The 20,490-nt window shown below is 45.4% G+C and overlaps 1 protein-coding gene across 1 annotated transcript in view; it reads left to right on the plus strand.

Annotated features, from left to right (window-relative positions):
* The first annotated feature begins 3,729 nt into the window (after positions 1-3,729).
* The window catches only part of coro2ba (coronin, actin binding protein, 2Ba), a 187,272-nt gene continuing 170,511 nt past the window's right edge, over positions 3,730-20,490 (plus strand). Inside the window, exon 1 of the mRNA XM_060853372.1 lies at positions 3,730-3,913. Coding sequence (XP_060709355.1) covers positions 3,899-3,913 — 15 coding nt within the window. The 5' untranslated portion in view covers positions 3,730-3,898. The remainder of the gene's footprint in view (positions 3,914-20,490) is intronic.

The raw sequence follows: 20,490 nt of genomic DNA on the forward strand, positions 1-20,490 counted from the left end.
TTTGCATCATTAGAATCTCTTCTGGGTTAGAAGTGACCTGTACAAGAGGGATGGATTGCACCTGAATTGGAAGGGAACTAATTTGCTGATGATACAAAGCTGGGTGGCAGGGTGAAATGTGAGAAGGATGTTAGAAGATTACAGGGTGACCTGGACAAGTTAGGTGAGTGGGCAGATGCATGGCAGATGCAGTTTAATGTGGATAAATGTATGGTTATCCACTTTGGTGGCAAGAACAGGAAGGCAGATTACCTCAATGGAATTAATTTAGGTAAAGGGGCAGTACAAAGAGATCTGGGTGTTCTTGTACACCAGTCAATGAAGGTAAGCATGCAGGTACAGCAGGTAGTGAAGAAGGCTAATAGCATGCTGGCCTTCATAACAAGAGGAATTGAGTATAGAAGCAAAGAGGTGCTTCTGCAGCTGTACAGGGCCCTGGTGAGACCACACCTGGAGTACTGTGTGCAGTTCTGGTCTCCAAATTTGAGGAAAGACATTCTGGCTATTGAGGGAGTGCAGCGTAGGTTCACGAGGTCAATTCCTGGAATGGCGGGATTACCTTACACTGAAAGACTGAAGCGACTGGGCTTGTGTACCCTTGAGTTTAGAAGACTAAGCGGGAATCTGATTGAGACATATAAGATTATGAAAGGATTGGACACTCTGGCAGCAGGAAACATGTTTCCGCTGATGGGTGAGTGCCGAACCAGAGGACACAGCTTAAAAATACGGGGTAGACCATTTAGGACAGAGATGAGGAGAAACTTCTTCACCCAGAGAGTGGTGGCTGTGTGGAATGCTCTGCCCCAGAGAGCAGTGGAGGCCCAGTCTCTGGATTAATTTAAGAAAGAGTTGAATAGAGCTCTCGAAGATAGTGGGATCAAGGGTTATGGAGATAAGGCAGGAAGCAGATACTGATTAGGAATGATCAACCATGATCATATTGAATGGCGGTGCAGGCTTGAAGGGCTGAATGGCCTACTCCTGCACCTATTGTCTATTGTCTATAGTATAACTTTGACTATACTGTGCCCAAAGACCAGAACTGCAGTGTCCACAAGAGGATACAGATGTTCCAAACTAGTCTGACATTCCTTTAGTCATTATCTCAATGGAGGAGTTAAAAACCTTGAGACTCACTGAATCTTCCCCCAGTGGGAATCTATAGAATTCTTTACTGCAGACAGCTTAACGAGTCTGGCTCATTAGACCATGAGAACTAGGAGCAGGAGATCCCACAAGCCTGCTTATGTATCAAGTTTACTCAAGGCTGAGATAGAGAGATTTTGGATCAGTAAGGGAATCAAAGGTTATCAGGAAAAGGCAGGAAAGTGGAGGTGAGGATGATCAGATCTGTTGTGATTTCATTGAATGGTAGAACAGACTTGATGGGCTGAATGGCCTATGTCTGCTCCTGTGCCTTCTGGTCTTAGAATCACAGAATTGTTTCAGTGCAGAAGGTCAGGACATTGAAGATGCTGTGTGGATGCAAGCTGGTGTTATTGCTGCAGACTGCAAAACTGAGGGAGAAATTATTTGAAAATTGGTTAATTACTCTCATGTCAATTAGTCGACACAGCCAGTGCAGTACTGAGCACATGCTCCATCTATTGGTAGTGCTCCCCTTTGGGTGAGACATGAACCCTGTGCCTGTCCTCTCCGATTGACCTGGAAGTTTCTCTGATACCATTTGGAAGAGCACCAGGAAAATCCTGCCTAGAGCATTGTCCAATACCCAACCCTCAATCAGTACCACCAAAAGCAAAGGGCATCTTTGACTCATCTGTGTGAGTTCCCTGTGTACATATTGGCTGTCATAGTCCTTCCATTGGAGCAGTGATCAAATTTCAGAAGCACGTCGTATAGGTTTTAAAGCAAGTTGGAGTGTCCTAAGATCAATTAAGGCTCTATATAAATGAAAGTCCGTTTTTGTATTTAGCCAGTGAGCTATAATTTCCTAGAATATTCAACCAGCTCTCTCAGCAAGTTCAGTTGGCTGGAGGCTGCTTTGCAATACAGAGTGATGCCGTCAGTAGCTCAGTGGTTAGTACAGCTGCTTCACAGGGCCCCTGGTTCAACTCCAGCCTGGGTGGCTGCCTGTATGGAATTTGCATGTTCTCCCTGTGTCTACATGGGTTTCAACTGGTGTCCCTGTTTCCTCTCACAATCCTAAGATGTACAGGCCAGGTGAATTGGCCATTCTAAATTGCCCATGGGGGTTAGGTGCATTAGTCAGGGGTAAATATAGAGGCGGGCAATGTGTCTGGGCAGGTTACTCTTTGGAGGGTCGGTGTGGACTTGTTGGATTCTGGATCAGTGGTGCTGGAAGAGCACAGCAGTTCAGGCAGCATCCCAGGATCAGCGAAATCAACGTTTCGGGCAAAAGCCCTTCATCAGGAATAAAGGCAGAGAGCCTGAAGCGTGGAGAGATGCCTAGTGGACTTGTTGGGCCGAATGGCCTGTTTCCATACTGTAGGGAATCTAACCTAAACAGTGTGGGTTCAATTCCCGCACTGGCTGTAGTTACCGTGAAGGCTTTGTCTTCTCAACCTCACCCCTTCCCTGGGACACGGTGTTCCTCAGGTTAAAGCACCACTAGCCCTCTCTCTCTCTCTCTCTCTCAAATGATAGAATGGTCCCATAGACTGTTAGTACAATAAACAGCGACACTGACATGGAGTCTCTCTCAGGAAGGTGAGGCCAGTGATCCTTATTGGTAACTTATTGTAAATAAGGGTACACATTTTCAGTTGTTCATTTCAATGTGTAAAATGTTTCTTTTTTTTAATGTTAGAAAGTCCGATTGCCTTTTGGGGGTGAAATCTGTCGCCCTCGTCTGGTCTGTCTGTACCTACACGGTCCACAGCAATGTGGTCCCACTGTTCTGAAGGAGCGTCACTGGACTGGAAATGTTGACCCTGCTTTCTCTCTCTCTCTCTTTCCACAGATGCTGCCAGACCTGCTGAGTTTCTTTAGCAATCCCTGCGAGTGTTGCGGCTGTCTCTTAACCAGGGATGGATAACAAGCGCCTGCCCCATCCCCTGACTTTTACCTGTGAGGCTGTTGGCGTGGAGAATGCTTTCTGATGAGAATGGACAATTGCGACAAGCCAGAAGATGGAGACTGTGCCAGCAGCAGCTAGGGGCCGTTCACAATGAGCCAGACAGCTGCAAGGGGACCATAAAGGAACCTATTGTTCAGGGCATTGAGAGTTAAAAAGCTTTTACCAGTTGTGCATCGACCCAGATTGTGAAATCTGGAAAATTCAGGAACAGCGTGTGGCTGACTCTCTCCCTGTCTTTGACGGACAGGGCTTTGTAAGGTGTGTTCCAGGTTAAACCTGCACCCTGACCGGTTTCTGTATCCAGTCCCGGATTTGCTCCAATACCATCTTGGCCCTGCGTGAATTCCACTTGCCTCCCTCCTCCCTTTACATTCCTGCTCTCTTTGGGCTGGAATCGGTATTGTTACAGAGAGAGAGGAGGGGAGGGAAGAGAAAGAGAGCTTTTTTTAAGAAAACACTGGTGATTTGGCAAACAGAAATGCGTCCACTTCCTGCTTGTTTGCAGTCGCTGGCTGTTACACACACAGCTCTCTCCCTCTCGCTGTGTGTCTCTCATCCTCCAAGATTTCTCCAGTGCCAGCCTCCCTATTGGACTATTCATCTATTATAAATGAGAGCTGACATCACGGGTTAGGCTGGGTTAATCAGATTGCAACAAAAAAAAAGGTCTCGGACTTCCTCTGCCACTGCAGCAGTAGGAGAGTCCGCTCATCTCCCTGTTTCTGCAGGCACCATCCCTGTTTACTCACACGTCAAACCCCCAGGACCTCCTCCCCTACACCCCCCCCCCCCCAACACCTCCCCTTCCCCTTTCACTCCAGAAATAATATCTGCATGACTGTCACAAAGGTAAGAGGCGTGGGGCAAACCCATGATTTGTTATGGATGCGTGTGTTTATGTGTATGTGTTTTAACATGTTGTTTAATACACAGCCAGCCCGGGATGATGAACTGCTTTTGCAGGCTGTGTTTCTGAGTGTGTCAGTCCGGCTGCTGCGGGCAGACAATGCAGTAAAAGCTTTCCATCTCCTGACTCAGCCTGCACTGCGCTGTCTAGACCGAGTAGTTCAGAGGCAGCCAAAGGGCTCTGGGTGCTGTCCTCAGGACCTGGGTCAGGAGGGGACTCTTGCCTTGGGGTCAGATTCTTCAAAGAAGCTGTCAGAAGGGGAGGGTGAGAGTGTAAGGAGTGGTGGGGGGTGGAAGGGCTAGGGGTTGGAGTTAGAGGTCTCTCCTGCAAACAGAGCTTGCTCATCTGCCAACTGTCCTGCTCACTGCATTACCAAGGAGAAATCAAAGCCATGTGTGTGTGTGTGTGTGTAGGTGTGTGTGTGTGTGTGTAGGTGTGTGTGTGTGTGTGTGTGTAGGTGCTGGCAAAACCCAGTTCCCAACTGTTTGTTGGACAGAGGCAAGACATTCAAATGAGCCGACTCAACTTAGCAGGAGTTACAATTCTATGTTAGTCGTTCATTCTTAACCTTCCCCCCCGCCCACCCGTCTGATGTTTCATATATCAGTGAAGTGTGTTTGTAACTGTTGAGAGCCTGCATTCCATGTATCTTTCACAGCTGATGCTGTAACAGGTATAAGGTAAGGGATTATGTTGGTGTGGGTTTATGTATATGATGGATTCTACCACAGGGTGAAGCCTGACATAGGGCACTGACTTACCAAGAGGTCCAGCTGAACAGATAAAAAGTCTAACGTGCGTTTCTGTGATATTGAGGAGAGATTACTTCTCTCAAAGGTCAGGATTTGGAGATGCTGGTGTTTGACTGGGGTGTACAAAGTTAAAAATCACACAACACCAGGTTATAATCCAACAGGTTTATTTGGAAGCACTAGCTTTCGGAGCACTGCTGGCATTGTGTGATTGTTATCTTCTCTCAAAGGGTCGTGACTCTGTGGAATTCACTCCCCCATAGTGTGGTGGATGCAGGGGTGTGAGGAGGAGATCAGTATTTAATTGGTAATGGTTTGAAGAGTCATGGATAAATGGCTAGGAAAGAGGAGAGGAGACTGTGATGAAGTCAGCTGTGATCATGTTGAATGGCCCAGCAAGCATGAGGGGCTGAATAGCCTACTTCTGCTCCATGTTCGTATTGACAGAGAGACATTTTCAAACATCTGAAGGAGAGCCCACTGCCAGGAAGGATTGTCGATTCACTGCTCTTGCCACTCAGTTACTGGAGGTGGGTTGATCCCTGCCGATCAGAGAGGACTATAATGTAAATACATGAGGTAGACTTCACTGACACCCCCACATTACCCAGCAGACAGGTTGCCCCATGATACCACAACCTCCTGGCTCATTGCGGCGAGTTTAGGGGCACCAACTGGGTAGAAACTGGTGCCAATGGAGACTGTGAGGATCAAAACAGTTTGGTCGCCAGTGGATGTCTTGGCTTGGACTGTAGCCTTTTGGGGAAAGGCTTGTGGTATTTCCAGTTCTGTGAACCAGTCCTATCTGCTTGCCCCTGGCACCCCCACTGCTCCCAAAGCCAACTTTGGAACACATTCCTGGCGATTGCAATTTCATCAAATAATTCCAACAGTTTTGCTCATCAAAGGACCGTGTTCCCTTGTAAATATTATTTTTACATCTGAACTACAATCAATTCCCCCATGAGGTTGAGTAACAAAACACTGATTCCTATCTAAAATACCCTTATGACCATCTGCCTGAGTTTTTATTATTGGCATCTGGGAAGATAGCAGTGTCTGGGAAATATACATTTCATCTCTGGGGACTCCCAAGACAACCCCAGAGAGTTGGCAACTCCCTCTCATGCACCCTTTGTTTCTGGAGGGTGGTTTGGGAGCCGTGTTCCTGGAGGGTGGTTTGAGAGCCGTGTTCCTGGAGGGTGGTTTGGGAGCCGTGTTCCTGGAGGGTGGTTTGGGAGCTGTGTTCCTGGAGGGTGATCTGAGAGATACATTTCCTACCATGGACCCAGCAAGTGGCCCCACAAGGAAACTAATTGGGAGGGTGGAGTCAAAGAGGCCAAGGACACCACTTCAGACTCACGGGCTGTAATTTATAGTAATAACAGTCTCCACTCCTAACACCTGACCTTTTTGCCTAGAGAACTGCCCGATCCCCAGGGGTTAGGTTCAGCAAGGTCCACTCTATAAATAAATCCAGCCACAAGCATCGCTAACAACAGTAATTTCTCAAGCATAATTTAATAACATATTCCAGAATGTGCTTTAACTAGATGTCCACATGGAATATGCATAAACAATACCACACACACAGTCCTGAAAATTCTTAATTTTGTATCCCATTCCTGTGGGACCATGGGACATCAATATGTCTTTTAAAATATGTTGAATCTTGGTTTGTAACATTGACAACAAAAACATTGATCGATTCTGCCACTTGCAGACTGGTTTGTGGCTCACTCATGACTTTGATGTTCATGAGTTACGTGGGTCAGTTTCACAAAAAGTGATTTTTATCAAAAGTTAGAGTCTAAAGTGCGAGGCTAGAGTATATAAAACAGAAAAGTTGCCAATAATACAGTCTATAAATATTTCAAAGAGTTATGTGGGTTGCTTCAGCTATTCGTAGAGTCCTCCAGCACAGAAACCGACCCTTCAATCCAACCAGTCCATGCCAACATTGTTCCCAAACTAAACTAGTCCCACCTGCCTGCTTTTGGCCCATATCCCTCCAAATCTTTCCTATTCATGAACTTATCCAAATGTCTTTTAAACATTGTAACTGTACCCACATCCACCACTTTCTCTAGCAGTTCATTCCACACCCCAACCACTCTCTGTGTAAAGAAGTTGCCCCTCAAATCCTTTTTAAATCTTTCTCCTCTCACCTTAGACATATGCCCGCTAGTTTTGAAATCCCCCACTGTAGGGAAAAGACCCTTGCTATTCACCTTATTTATGCCCCTCGTGAATTTTTAAAGCTCAATAAGTTCACACCTCAACCTCCTACGCTCCACTGAAAAAGATCCCAGTCTTTCCAGTCTATTTTTATTCCTCAAACCCTCCATTCCTGCAGCTTCCTGGTAAGTCTTTTTTGAACCCTCTCCAGTTTAACAGTATCCTTCCTATAACGGACACTAGAACTACACACAGTACTCCAGAAGAGACCTCACCAATGTTCTGTACTACCTCAACATCACGTTCCAACTCCTATACTCAAAAGTCTGAGCAATGAAGGCAAGTATGCTAAACACCTTCTTAACCACACTGTCTACCTGTGAAGAAAATTTCAAAGAATTATGTATCTGAACCCCTCGGTCTCTCTGTTCTGCAACACTACCCAGGGCCCTACCATTAAATGTATGAATCCTGTCCTTGTTTGGATTACAACTGAAAATGTGTTGCTGGTTAAAGCACAGCAGGCCAGGCAGCATCTCAGGAATAGGGAATTCGACGTTTCGAGCATAAGCCCTTCATCAGGAATGAGAGAGAGTAGCCAAGCAGGCTAAGATAAAAGGTGGGGAGGAGGGACTTGGGGGAGGGGCGATGGAGGTGGGATAGGTGGAAGGAGGTCAAGGTGAGGGTGATAGGCCGGAGTGGGGTGGGGGCTTCGGATGCTGGAGATCACAGCTGAAAATGTGTTGCTGGTTAAAGCACAGCAGGTTAGGCAGCATCTCAGGAATAGGGAATTCGACGTTTCGAGCATAAGCCCTTCATCAGGAATGAGAGAGAGTAGCCAAGCAGGCTAAGACCTCATTTTTTACTTGTTTGGATTACCAATACCTCACATTTATCCAAATTAAACTCCACGTGCCACTCCTCAGCCCTTTGACTCAATCAATCAAGATCTCTTTGTAATCTTAGATAACTCTTCACTGTCCATTACATCACCAATTTTAGTGTCATCTGCAAACTCACTAACTATGACTCCCATATTTCCATCCAAAACATTCAGATAACTGACAAACGAAAGTGGACCCAGCACCGATAGTTGCGGGCTGTGATAATCTTGAGGACCAAAGCGTGTTGTTTCATCCAAAAACGGAAATTGCTGGAGAAACTCAGCAGGTCTGGCAGTGTCAGTAGAGAGAAAGCAGAGTTAATGTTTCGAGTTCAGTGACTCTTTCTCAGAAGTATCTTCACCCTTCTGTTCTGAAGCAGCACTTCACTCCTAGTCATTTCTGTGTTTGTTTCACATTTTCAGCATCTGCGGTTCTTTGGTTTATTTTTGTCTTGTTTAATGTCCCATTTATCTTTTGAAAGAGACGTTAAACGTGGGCTCCATGTGCTTCTCAGATGGATGTAAAGGATTGTTTGGTGTTAATTAAATAAGAATAAGGGAGTTCTGGTCAATAATAATCTCTGAAGCAAAAAAAAATTACCTACTTATAAACATCTTGCTGTTTTTGGGACCTTGCTGCACATAAACTTGCTTTACAAAGTTGGCTGCAAAGCACTTTGGGTTAACTTGAGGTTGTGAAAGGTGCTATATAAATGCAAGTTGAAAAGTGGGACACTGGAAAAGCACTTCCAGTACTGCACTTTTCGATTCTGATCTCCAGCATCTGCAGTCCTCACTTTCTCCTAAATAAATGCCAGCCTTGTTATCTCTATTTTATACCTTATTTAATATCAGTTCAATCTTCATAGTTTTTTGCAGTTTGATAAGACTGAGAAGTCAGACTATAAATTTGCTTCGTCTCAACATCATGAGAAATGCATCATGACCTGCACAACATTGATAGTACATCATACTTAGGGAGGTGGAAAAAGGAGAATTGATCTTGTGAGTTCTTCACCTGTTGAGGAGAGAGTGAATTAACGGAAGTGATGACAAGAGGTGGTTAGCGTCAACAATGGGCTTCTTGGGGCTGAATGGCCTCTTCCTGTTCCTGAACAAATCATGGTTTTGTTTTAGCTGACTGGTTATTCAGCAGGAAGAAAGTGGGAAAACAGATTTTTTTTTCCCTGCTCCACTCTCACAGACTGGAATGCAAAATCCTGTTGTTTCCAAAACCCTGGCTGGATATTTTGGAGAGAGAGGGGAAAGCAGACAGAAAGAGAATTTTTAAAAATCTAGACTGACTCATGTTAGAAAATGTGGTGAGAGGGGAGACCTTCCACAAGCATTATGTGTAGCTAAATTGTTCTTTCTGAATGAATTACAACATTGCCATAGCAACCAGAGCAAATTTTCTTATTCATTCATGAGATGCGGGTGTTGCTAACAAGGCAAATAATTATTACCCTATAAAAAACCAAAGGAACTGCGGATGCTGGAAATCAGAAACAAAAGCAGAGATTGCTTGAAAAGCTCAGCAGCAGGTCTGGCAGCATCTGTGGAGAGAAATCAGAGTTAACGTTTCGGGCCCAGTGACCCTTCCTCAGAGCTGATTAGAACTTCCTCAGAAATTATTAGCCTAATTGCTATTGAGAAAGTGGGGGTGAGTCGCCTGTTGGAGCATAACTGAATGGCTTACTCAGCCATTTCGCTGGGTTGTTAAGAGTTAACCAGAGTGTGTCTGGAGTCATACGTAGTCCAGACCAGGTCAGGATGGCAGATTGGCAGAAGTGGGTCCTGCAGATGCTGGAGATTAGAGTCAGGATTAGAGTGATGCTGGAAAAGCACAGCAGGTCAGGCAGCAACCAATGAGGCTCATTCCTGATGAAGGGTTTTTGCCCAAAGCATTGATTTTCCAGCTCTTTGGATGCTGCTGTGCTTTTCCAGCATCACTCTAAGGATGGCAGATGTCTTTCCCTAAACAGCATTGGTGAAGTAGGTGTATTTTTATGACAATCTAGTCATTTTGTGGTCACCGTTATTGGAAAATAATTATCCTAGATTTATGTAATTGAATTTTAATTCCTAATTGCTGTAGTTGGGATATGAACCCATATCTGTGAATTATTATTAGGTCAGGAGCATATCCACTAAACTACCAACTCATGTTCACAATAACGTTCCTTCTTTTGATCATATCAGCAAATTTGTGACTACTTGTTTGCAAATATTATTGACAGCAGGAACGTTTACCCCTTCCACTGGGCTCTGCCATAGCAAGGATTTCTCTCTCCTTGCCCATTTTGCTTGTGGATTTGGTAATCCTGTCAAAATGTAATCTTGAAGTGTTACAGTGCCTGATCCTGACCTCCCCTCCTATCCTTTCTAGTTGAGCTTATCCACACAGTGCCCCTTATTCAGCAGGAACATCCTAGATCTTGGGTTCGGTGGCTGGTTGAATTTAGGATAATAGGTTTCAGGGTGAGTGGGATGATGGAGTGTGTGTGTGTGTGTGTGTGTGTGTGGGTGGTGGGTGGGTGGTGGGGGGAGAAGCCAGATGTGGTCACTGCGACACTGGGGGAGGCAGAAGTGACGCAAAGCTTAAGCAGGCTTTCCTTGAGCTGGGCTTCTGCCAGTCAATTGCGGACAATGCAGTCATTGATTTAAGCAAACTCTTGGCTGAAAACTGACTGACTGCATGATAAGGGTTGGTCTAGGAGAATGTGTGGCACAAAATAAATTAAATCCTCCTGGAACAATTGACTCTTTCCATACCGACAAGGGTTGCCAGTCCTGAGCGACTGTCCGGGAGTCTCTGAGACACTCTGAGAAACCTGAAGGAGCGCTTGGAAAATGGTGGCTTCTTTTTCCACTTTCTTCCCTTTGTTATTGATCAAAGTGTGACAGCTTGGGCCAAGAAGGAGGCCAGTTGGTGAAACCTTCAAGCATGGTCTTGTGATGCAGCAGTAGTGTCCCTACCTCAAACCCAGAAGGTCTTGGGTCATGTCAAGAGTGTGGTGCTGGAAAAGCACAGCCGGTCAGGAAGGGCTTATACCCGAAACGTTGATTGATGCTTCTGCTCCTCGGAGCTGCCTGACCTGTCGTGCTTATCCAGCATCACACTCTTGACTCTAACCTCCAGCATCTGCAGTCCTCACTTGCTCCCAGTCTGGGGTCAAGCCTCACTTGCCCTGGAGCTACAGCATAAAATCTCTGAACAGATTGGTTAAAAAATAACTATAACCAATCAGAGTTGGCAATAATAATTGACTTCTGGTAAATATGTTAAGCATTTCTTTTAACAGCACTGATTGATCAGACATTGCTCCATTTACAAGACTGCCTGTTGTACTTTCACACTGTTGTAATTCTATATAGCAGGGAGGGAATGACCTGGGTAAACACACCAAGGTTACTTACTCCTTCAGTCTCCAGTCTGGCATATCCGATTCACATTCAAAATCTGAGATTTGTCATGAATATTGTCCTCATCTTTGTGACTCAGTAGATAAGTCCCCTAAACAGCTGGACGTTGGGGTCAATAATAACCACATAATAGGTAATAGATAATAGGTAGACAAGTGAATCACTTGTATATCTCACAGCCATTAACTTGTCAATGCTTAGTGATCATTGAAAACGTTTATTGAAAACGTTAAGCTGTGGCAGCTGAGCTGGTCTTTGAATTCAGTGAATTCTGACAACATTAAACTCCAAAGTCAAGTTTGAGGCAAATTAGGAAAATCACTGCAATCTTTGCGTTTGCATTACTGCTTGAAACTTCACTGAATGAGCGAGTCAGGGGCTAAGGTTCAGTTAACACCTCCTCCCACCCTACCTTCTGCAAAAATGCTATCCCGTATTCCCAATTCCTCCGCCTCCACTGCATCTGCTCCCAGGACAACCAGTTCCATCACAGATCACACCAGATGGCCTCCTTCTTTAAAGACCAAAGTTTCCCCTCCCACCTGGTTGAAGATGCCCTCCAATGCATCTCATCCACACCCAGTACCTCTGCCCTCAAACCCCTCCCCTCCAACCGCAACAAGGACAGAACCCCCAGGTCCTCACCTTTCACCCCACCAACCTCCACATAAATTGCATCATCCACTGACATTTCCGCCACCTCCAAACGGACCCCATCACCAGAGATATATTTCCCTCCCCACCCCATCTGCTTTTGGTAAAAACTGTTCCCTCTACAACTACCTCACAAGCTCCAAGCCCCCCACCAACCCACCCTTCCCTCCTGGCACCTTCGCTTGCCACCACAGGAATTGCAAAGCCTGCGCTCACAGCTCCCCCCTCACCTCTGTCCAGGGTCCCAAAGGAGTCTTCCACATCCATCAAATTTTCACCTGCACTTCTACACATGTCATTTATTGTATCTGTTGCTCCCGATGTGGTCTCCTCTACATTAGGGAGACTGGATGCCTTCTTGCAGAGCGCTTCAGAGAACATCTCCGGGACCCGCACCAATCCACCCCACCGCCCCAGGGCTGAACATTTCAACTCCCCCTCCCACTCTACCGAGGCCTCCTCCATTGCCACCCGATGCCTGGAAGAAAAACGCCTCATCTTCTGTCTCAGGACCCTTCAACCCCAGGGCATCAATGTGGACTTCACTAGTTTCTTCATTTCCCCTCCCCCCACCTTAACCCAGTTCCAACCTTCCAGCTCACAACTGTCCTCCTGACCTGTCCCACTTGTTAATCTTCCTTCCCACCTATCTGCTCCACCCTGCTCTCCGACCTATCACCTTTACCCCCACCTCCATCTCCCATTGCACTCTCAGCTACCTTCTCACCATCCCCAACCCCTCCCATTTATCTCTCCACCCCCGAGGCTCCCAGCCTCATTCCTGATGAAGGGCTCCGGCCCAAAACGTCCATCCTTCTACTCCTCGGATGCTGTCTGACCTGCTGTGCTTTTCCAGCACCACACACTCTCGACTCTGATCTCCAGAAACTGCAGACCTCACTTTCTCTTAAGGTTCAGTTCTCAGTTCTGTGACCTAGAGCTGGGAACGCAGTGACCAACCCTCCACATAGACAGAGCACAACACGAATAACTAACTGTGGTGATTGGAACCAGGTGGACCGCATTGACTCGGAGGTTCTTGATTTGCCCAGGTTAACAAATCCAATCAGGAAAGTCTTGCCTGACCAAGATAACCAGGAGATTAGAATAATAAATAAATAATAATCAAATATAAGCAGAGAAAAAAAACAGGAGATTAGAAGCTCCTCAATTGAGGACTGCCCCTGAGCTGGTTGGTCACAGCCAGTGTACTGTGCAGTGGTGAATAAAGGGTGACAGGATAGTACAGTACAGAGGAAGGCCATTCTGGTTATTTAGCTGGTGCCAGCTCTTTCAAAGAACAATCTAGTTAGTCCCACTTGTTCACGCTATTTATCCAGTTCCTTTCAAACATAAACAGAGCTGTACCCACCACTCTTTGACACAGTGCATTATAAAGGCTACCCTATAAATGTTTGCGTAAAAACATTTTTCCTCCTGTTGCCTCTTGTTCTTTTTTCTAATCATGTTTAAATTGTGTCCTCTGGTCATAAACCCTTCAGCCATTGGAAATATTTCTGTTTTATTCACTCTTCCAAAACCCTTCTTTATAAACAGCTCTATCAAATTTCCTCATAGCCTTCTCTGCCCTGAGAAGGACAGCCTAGCCTTTCCCATACCTCTGTGTATCTGTAATCCCTGATCCATGGAACTAGCTTAATCAATTTTTTTTATGTATCCCTGACAAAGCCTTAACATCCTTCCTAAAGTCTGTTGCCCAGAATTGGACCTGATACATCAGCTGGTTGTGTTTTCTCTCGATTTATCAAAGTTTCCTGGTTTTTGTCGGCAAATAATGCAAACAAAACGAGCATTTTCACTTTTCGGGTCAGCCTGAGTCTGTGGTGGAGGCATGTTCAGTTGAAACATTCAAGTGGGATTAGACAATTGTCTGAAAGAGAAGATTATGCAGAGTTATGGGGCGAAGGCTCTCTGAATGGTATCCTATGAGTGGATCATTCAGAGAGCCAGCATGTTTTCTATGGGCTGAACAGCCACCTCCTGCACTGTAATAAGTCTGTGATTCTGTGAATTCGCTCAGTTCCTGAACCTTATTAGATGGCTGTGTTTAAATAGTAAGCAGGTGGAATGTGTCAGAGGGTAATAAGAAGATAAAACAGTCCTTTCTAAAAGAAACAAGAGAGGCTTGATGGGATGGAATTCTGCTGTACATGTTGACTGTAAATCAGTAGCTGCTTGGCATTGTGCCCCAAAACTCCTGCAAGTGTGACACTAAGTTGACAATCTCATTCTGAGAGGCCACGGAGTATAGCTGGTTTTCTCTAAGGTCAAGGTCATCATAGTCCCACCCAGACAGGGTTGCTCTCTCATTAAAGAGAGAGGTGACTGGTGCTGGTTTTAACCTGAGGGGCACCAGGCCTCAGATGAGAGGAGAGGTTGAGAAGGAGAGTCCTTTGTGGTAATCTCAGCCAGTGCGGGAATTAAACCCATGCTGTTGGCATCGCAAACCACCCATCCAGGCTCACCGACCCTCTTGTTCCTCGCTGCTTCCATTTTTTTAGAGTAGCTTTGATTCCCTTACAGTGTGCAAATAGGCCCTTCAGCCCAACAAGTCCACACCGACCCCCCAAAGAATAATCCACCCTGACCCATTTCCCTACCCTATATTTACCCCTGACTATGCACCTAACAAAGGGCTTTTGCCCAAAACATCGATTTTCCTGTTCCTCAGATGCTGCCTGACCTGCTGTACATTTCCAGCACCACTCTAATTAATGCACCTAATAGCACTGTGGGCAATTTAGCATGGCCAATTCACCTGACTCACACATCTTTGGATTGTGGGAGGAAACCCGTACAGATACTAGGAAAATGCACAAATTCCGCACGGATAGTCACCTGAGGCTGGAATTGAACCCGGGTCTCTGGCGCTGTGAGGCAGCACTGCTAACCACTGTGCCACCGTGCCACCCCCTGAAACATAAGAAACCATAACATACAGCATTTTCACTTGAAACAATATTAATAACTTTCTGTCTGATTTAAATTTAGAACAGCAGATCATTTGATTTAAGCAACTTTTAACAAAGGGGAGTGAACTGCCAACAAGATGGAGATTTGTCACAGGGAAGAATGAGAGACGACATCACTGAATGGTACAGTTTCAAAAAGAGTGAAGGAATGCAGAGACGTGGGGGGAGGATTATGTGCAAACTTTGCCAAGAGAATGTATTTAAGGGTTAGTCAGACAAATACACGACAGGTAACAGAATAGAAGCTCCACTGATAAGCTGAAATGCAGAGGTGTGTGTGGAATATAAGTATCCAGGTTGGTCAGTTGGGCCAAAAGGCATGTTTGTCGGTGCCAAATTCAATGTGGTCACAATTTTCTTCAGTTTACAGGACAAGATGAGGAGAATGTTTAAAAGTACTAGCAGAGTTTTTGTTTTAACAGATGTAAGCATGGAACGTAAATGTTTCTGAATCACTCATTAAGCCTCCCCAGTAGCTCTGCCCTTTAGGAGGGATGCAGGAGGTACTGAGGGGATTGACTGGACTAAAAACACAAATGAAGGACTTCAATGAACATGGGGAGAAGCTGGAGGGTGGTTCTCAATGCGAGCATAGAAGAAGAAAATGAGATTTGGTGTTGTTCAAAATCATAAAGGGTTTGGTTTGATTGAATAATGGGAATCTGTTTCCACTTGGCAGAAAGACCAGTAACGGATTCAAAACAATTGGCAACAGAATAATGGGAGATGATGAGGAGTTGTTTTAATGCAGTAGGTTAAAGTGACCTAGAAGACGTTGTCTGATGGGGTGGTGGAAACAGATTAAATCATAAATTTCAAAACGGACTACTTGCAGGAGAGTTGGGCTGAATGTCCTCCTGTTGAGTTATATTCTTCTGAGACATTCTGGACTGGTGTACTGTGCCTGCCAAGCAGTGCTGCTGCTGATGTCTTGAGTGTCTAATGTTTTCCATACTTTAATTTAAACAATTTGTTGAAGGAAGAAAGTTTGAATTCAGCAAAACACAAAATAAAGATATCGTGGGTTCCATTCTTCAAACATGTTGCTCAGGCCACTGTCCCTGGCAGTAGTGAAAGGGTTAACATGCAGTACTCTGCAGTGTCCCTGAATGTATGAAGCTGAGCTATTCACACGCCTTGGAACAATGTCAGCTGTTGGGAATGCAGACTGTAAATCAAGTGCATTCATGCAACTAAAGGGGAAGCTGGATACATACATGAGAGAGAAAGGAAGAGCAGGCCATGTTGATAGTGAGAGGATGTAGGATTGGAGAAGGAGCAGTTGCACAGGCTAGTTAGACCAAACGGCCAGATTTGATGCTGTAAATTCAAGATCGGTGTAACGTGATAAATCATTGACATCTGGGTGTTTATGGGTCTAGCCTGTTACAGATTCACCTCCTCAACGCGCATAGCTGTGCTCAGCAAGCTATAGACCAGCATAGCAAAGTAATTGGTTGGCTGTAGCAGTGACTACTAAACCTGTCTAACATCTGGAGCAGCATGTAATTTCAATAACTGTCCTATACAGATGATGTAGGAGCTATACAAATGATGCATGTTTTCTGTATCACTGGCTGTGGGGTGATTCCCAAGGCTCAACAAGTTGTGTAGATTGAACTATCAGAGCAGGAGGTGCATACCAGGGGCAAATTGAGCTCCATTCCTTTGTCAATGTCTCCCATTCTTTTTTTTTGTTCACTCATTGAATTTGGGTGATACTGGTTGGATCTTGATTGCACATCCCTATTTACTCTTGAGAAGCTATCGTCATGAGCCCCTGTAGTCTATGTGCTGTTGGAAGACCCACAACGCTGTTAGAGAGGGAACTGCACTGAAGGAACGGCAATATATTTTCAAATGTGGATGATGATTAGCTACAGGAAGAAGGTGCACGGTGTGGTGTTCCCATGTATCTGCTGCCTTTGTCCTTCTAGATGGCAATGGAAAGTGCTGTCTAAGAAGCCTTGGTGAATTGCTACAGTGCATTTTGTAGATGGTGCACCCTGCTGCTACTGAGCATCGGTCACGGAGGGAGTGGATATGGTGCCAATCAAATGGGCTGCTTTGACCTGGATGGTGTTGAGCTTCTCTAGTGTTGCTGGAGCTGCTCCCATCCAGGCAAGTGGGGAGCATTCCATCACACTGCTCAGTCGTGCCTTGCAAATGTGGACAGATTCTGAGGAATTAGGAGATGAGTTATTCGCTGTGGAATTCCCATCCTTCCCAGGACTGCAGATGCTGGAGATCAGAGTAGAGGGTGTGGTGCTGGAAAAGGACAGCAGGTCAGGCAGCATCCGGGGAGCAGGAAAATCAATATTTCAGGCATGAGGGGGTTATATCTGAAACATTGATTCTGCTGCTCCCTGGATGCTGCCTGACCTGCTGTGTTTTTCCAGCACCACACTCTTGACTATTTATATAGCTAGTCCAATTCAGTTTCAGGATGTTGATAGTGGGGGCTTCTGTGTGAGTCATGCATTGAATGTCAAGGGGAGACTCTCCTGATGGCAGTGGTCATACCCTGGCACTTACGTGGCACGAATGTTACTTACTGCTTGTCAGCCCAAGCCTGGTTATTGTCCAGGCTTGTTGCATTTAGGAATGGACTCCTTTAGTATCAAGGTGTTGCAAATGGTGCTTATCGGCAAACATTTCCACTTCTGATCTTATGATGGAGGAAATGTCATTGATGAAGCAGCTGAAGATGGTTGGGTCTAGGACACTACCCTGAGGAACTCCTGCAGAGATGTGGGAGCTGAGATGACTGACCTCCAACAACCATAACTATCTTCCTATGTGTCAGGTATGACTCTTACCAGCAGCGAGTATTGCCCCTGATTCCCATTGATTCCAAGAGTCCTGAAGAAGGGTTACACCCAAATCATCAACTTCTCCACCTCCTGACGCCACCTGGCTTGCTGTGTTCTTCCAGCCTCCTGCTTGTCCAGTTAGGGTTCCATGATGCCACACTTAGTTGAATGCAGTCTTGATGTCAAGGGCTGTCACTCTCACCTCCCCTCTGGAATTCAGCTCTTTTGTCCATGTTTGAACCAAGGCTGTATTGAGGTCAGGTGCTGAATAGCCCTGGCAGAACCCAAACTAAGCATCACCGAGCAGATTATTGATGACACCTTCCATCACTTTATTAATGGCCAAGAGTAGTCTGATGGGGCAGTGATTAGCTAGGTTGTTTTTGTCCTATTTTTTGTCTGCAGGACATAGCTGGCTAATTTTCCACATTATCAGGAGGATGCTGAGTTGTCACTGTACTGGCTCAGGGAGCAGCAGGACTTGCAGCACGAGACTTTAGTGTTATTGCCAGAATATTCTCAGGGCCTGTATCCTTTGCTATTCCCTACCATTTCTTGATGTCTTTGTCGATATGCAAGTTTTGGCACTAGCTCCCAGATGTTAGTAAGAAAAGCCTTGCAAGATTGACAGAGTTGTTGGCATTTCTATTGACTTAGTAGATGCTAATTTGTGCATCCAGTTTCATTCATTTTTCCTTTCTAGACATTAAAACAACTGAGTTCCTCGCTTGGTCATTTCAGAGGGCAGTTAAGAATTAACCACAGTGATGTGGGTCTCGTGTCACATGTAGGCCAGACTAGGTAAGGATGGCAGATTCCTTTGGAAAAGGGCATTAGTGAACCAGATGGGTTTTTAACAAAGCAGGTCACCATGTGACATTTAAGTTTGGCATTTTAATGGGGTTTAAACTCCACCATTTGTGGTAATGGGGATTTGAAGCAGGGTTCTGAGAATGTTACCTGGCTCTCTAAGTTACTAGTTCATTGGCCACAGAAATAAATCCGCAGAGGCCAGAATACCGTCACCAAGTCACCCCTTTATTTACACGTGGAGTGTCTTAGAATCCTTACGGAGTGGAAACAGGCCATTTGGCCCAACAAGTCACAGCATCGTGAACACCAGCATCCAGAGTGTCAGAATCCCTGACACACCCTTTTATTTTTTTCTTATTTTATTAAACAATACAGTTTACAAAACAGTTAACATTAACAGCTGTATACAGAGAAACAGCAATTTTACAAGGGAGAGGAATAGCAAAGCCTGGTCCCAAACCCTACTGTTCAACCAATTTTCAGGAAAATGAGGGCAAACCTCAAGTCCCACTTTCAGTCATCATAAAACAGTAACAATGACAAATACATATAAGACAGTCCAATTACATAAAAAACAGTGCATACAATACAGACCCCCAGCAACCCAGCAAACCACCCATACCTCCCACTTTCCGACCACTCTGAGGCAGCCTGCCCCTACACCCCTTCCAGCCCTCAGTCTGCCCTGACATACCTATCGAACACCTCTAGGACAGCCCAACCTACCTCCCTAACCCCCCCCCTCTCCCCAGGATGACAGCACCCTTTGCACCTTCCGGCGACCTCTAGGACAGCCCACCCTGGTATCTGCCCGGACACACTCTTTTATTTTATTATTATTTTTTTGGTTCCTGTTTTTTTTAATTTAACCCCCACACTACCATCTAACTGCGGTAGTGCTTATTTTTCCCCCAGCACCCATGGTGTGTGTGTGCAGGTGTGAGACACAGTGAGAGACACAAGGTGCACGAATCTTTATTCAATTTCCACCACTAGGAAGGTAGGGAAACACCCGAGTGGCCTGTGACAAGCAGTGCCCTTCACATCAAAGGGCAATGCTGTGTGACCAAACAGTGAAGGGGAGGGCAGAGATTAAATCAAAATAGAGTTGGAGGGGGAAATAATGCACTCCACTCCCTGCGGCGCCCACCTCTACTCCAGGGTGTTGGTGGACACCGCGTGCTCCTTCTCCAAGGACACCCGCGCTCTCACACTCTTTTATATCTGTCAGCCAGAGCTGTCTGATTGGACCAGTTAGCAACCCCAGTCAGGGAACTCCTACTCTCTGAGATCCAGCTAGCTGACCCCGTAACAATCACAACAACCATGAGGCCCTCACCTTCCTTAATCTGGGCAATGAGCCTGAGTCCCAATGCTTTCTTATCCACTCCACATATTTACAACATTTCCAATGTCAACATGTAGGTGCTTTTTTTTTAATTGCAGCACTTGCTGAAGGTGCAATAACCATGACAACCACAAGTAAAGGCCTTTGATAAGGCCCTAGTTTTATTATGATAAAATACTCCAGAAATCTGAAATAAAAACAGAAAGTGCTGGAGAAACTCAACAAGTCTGATTGCCCATGCAGGGAGAAACAAAGTTAATGTTTCGAATACAATATGACTCTTTGAGAATGGCTCAACACATGAACTCTGTTTTTCTCTCAATCCAGAGGCTGATGAATTTCTCCAGCTGTTTCTAGTTTTATTTCAAAGTTCATTTGCTTGGTCCATCCAGCCTCCCTCTTACAGTCGTTGCTCCAGGTATTTAAAAACATTCTTTCTCCAGCAAGAAAAAATATACAGTACTCGAGGAAACAAATATCCAGTCACATTCTCCCAAGTATTAATGTTTCAAAAGTGCAACAGAAACAGAAATTGCTGATGAAACTCAGCAGGTCTGGCAGCACCAGTGGGGAGAAAGCAGAGTTAACTTTTCGAGTCCGGTGTCTCTTCATCAGACTTGTAACGCTGATTCTGCTTTCTCTCCACTGATGCTGCCAGA

Source organism: Hemiscyllium ocellatum, chromosome 39 (assembly GCF_020745735.1).
Source record: "Hemiscyllium ocellatum isolate sHemOce1 chromosome 39, sHemOce1.pat.X.cur, whole genome shotgun sequence".
NCBI classification, from domain to species: domain Eukaryota; kingdom Metazoa; phylum Chordata; class Chondrichthyes; order Orectolobiformes; family Hemiscylliidae; genus Hemiscyllium; species Hemiscyllium ocellatum.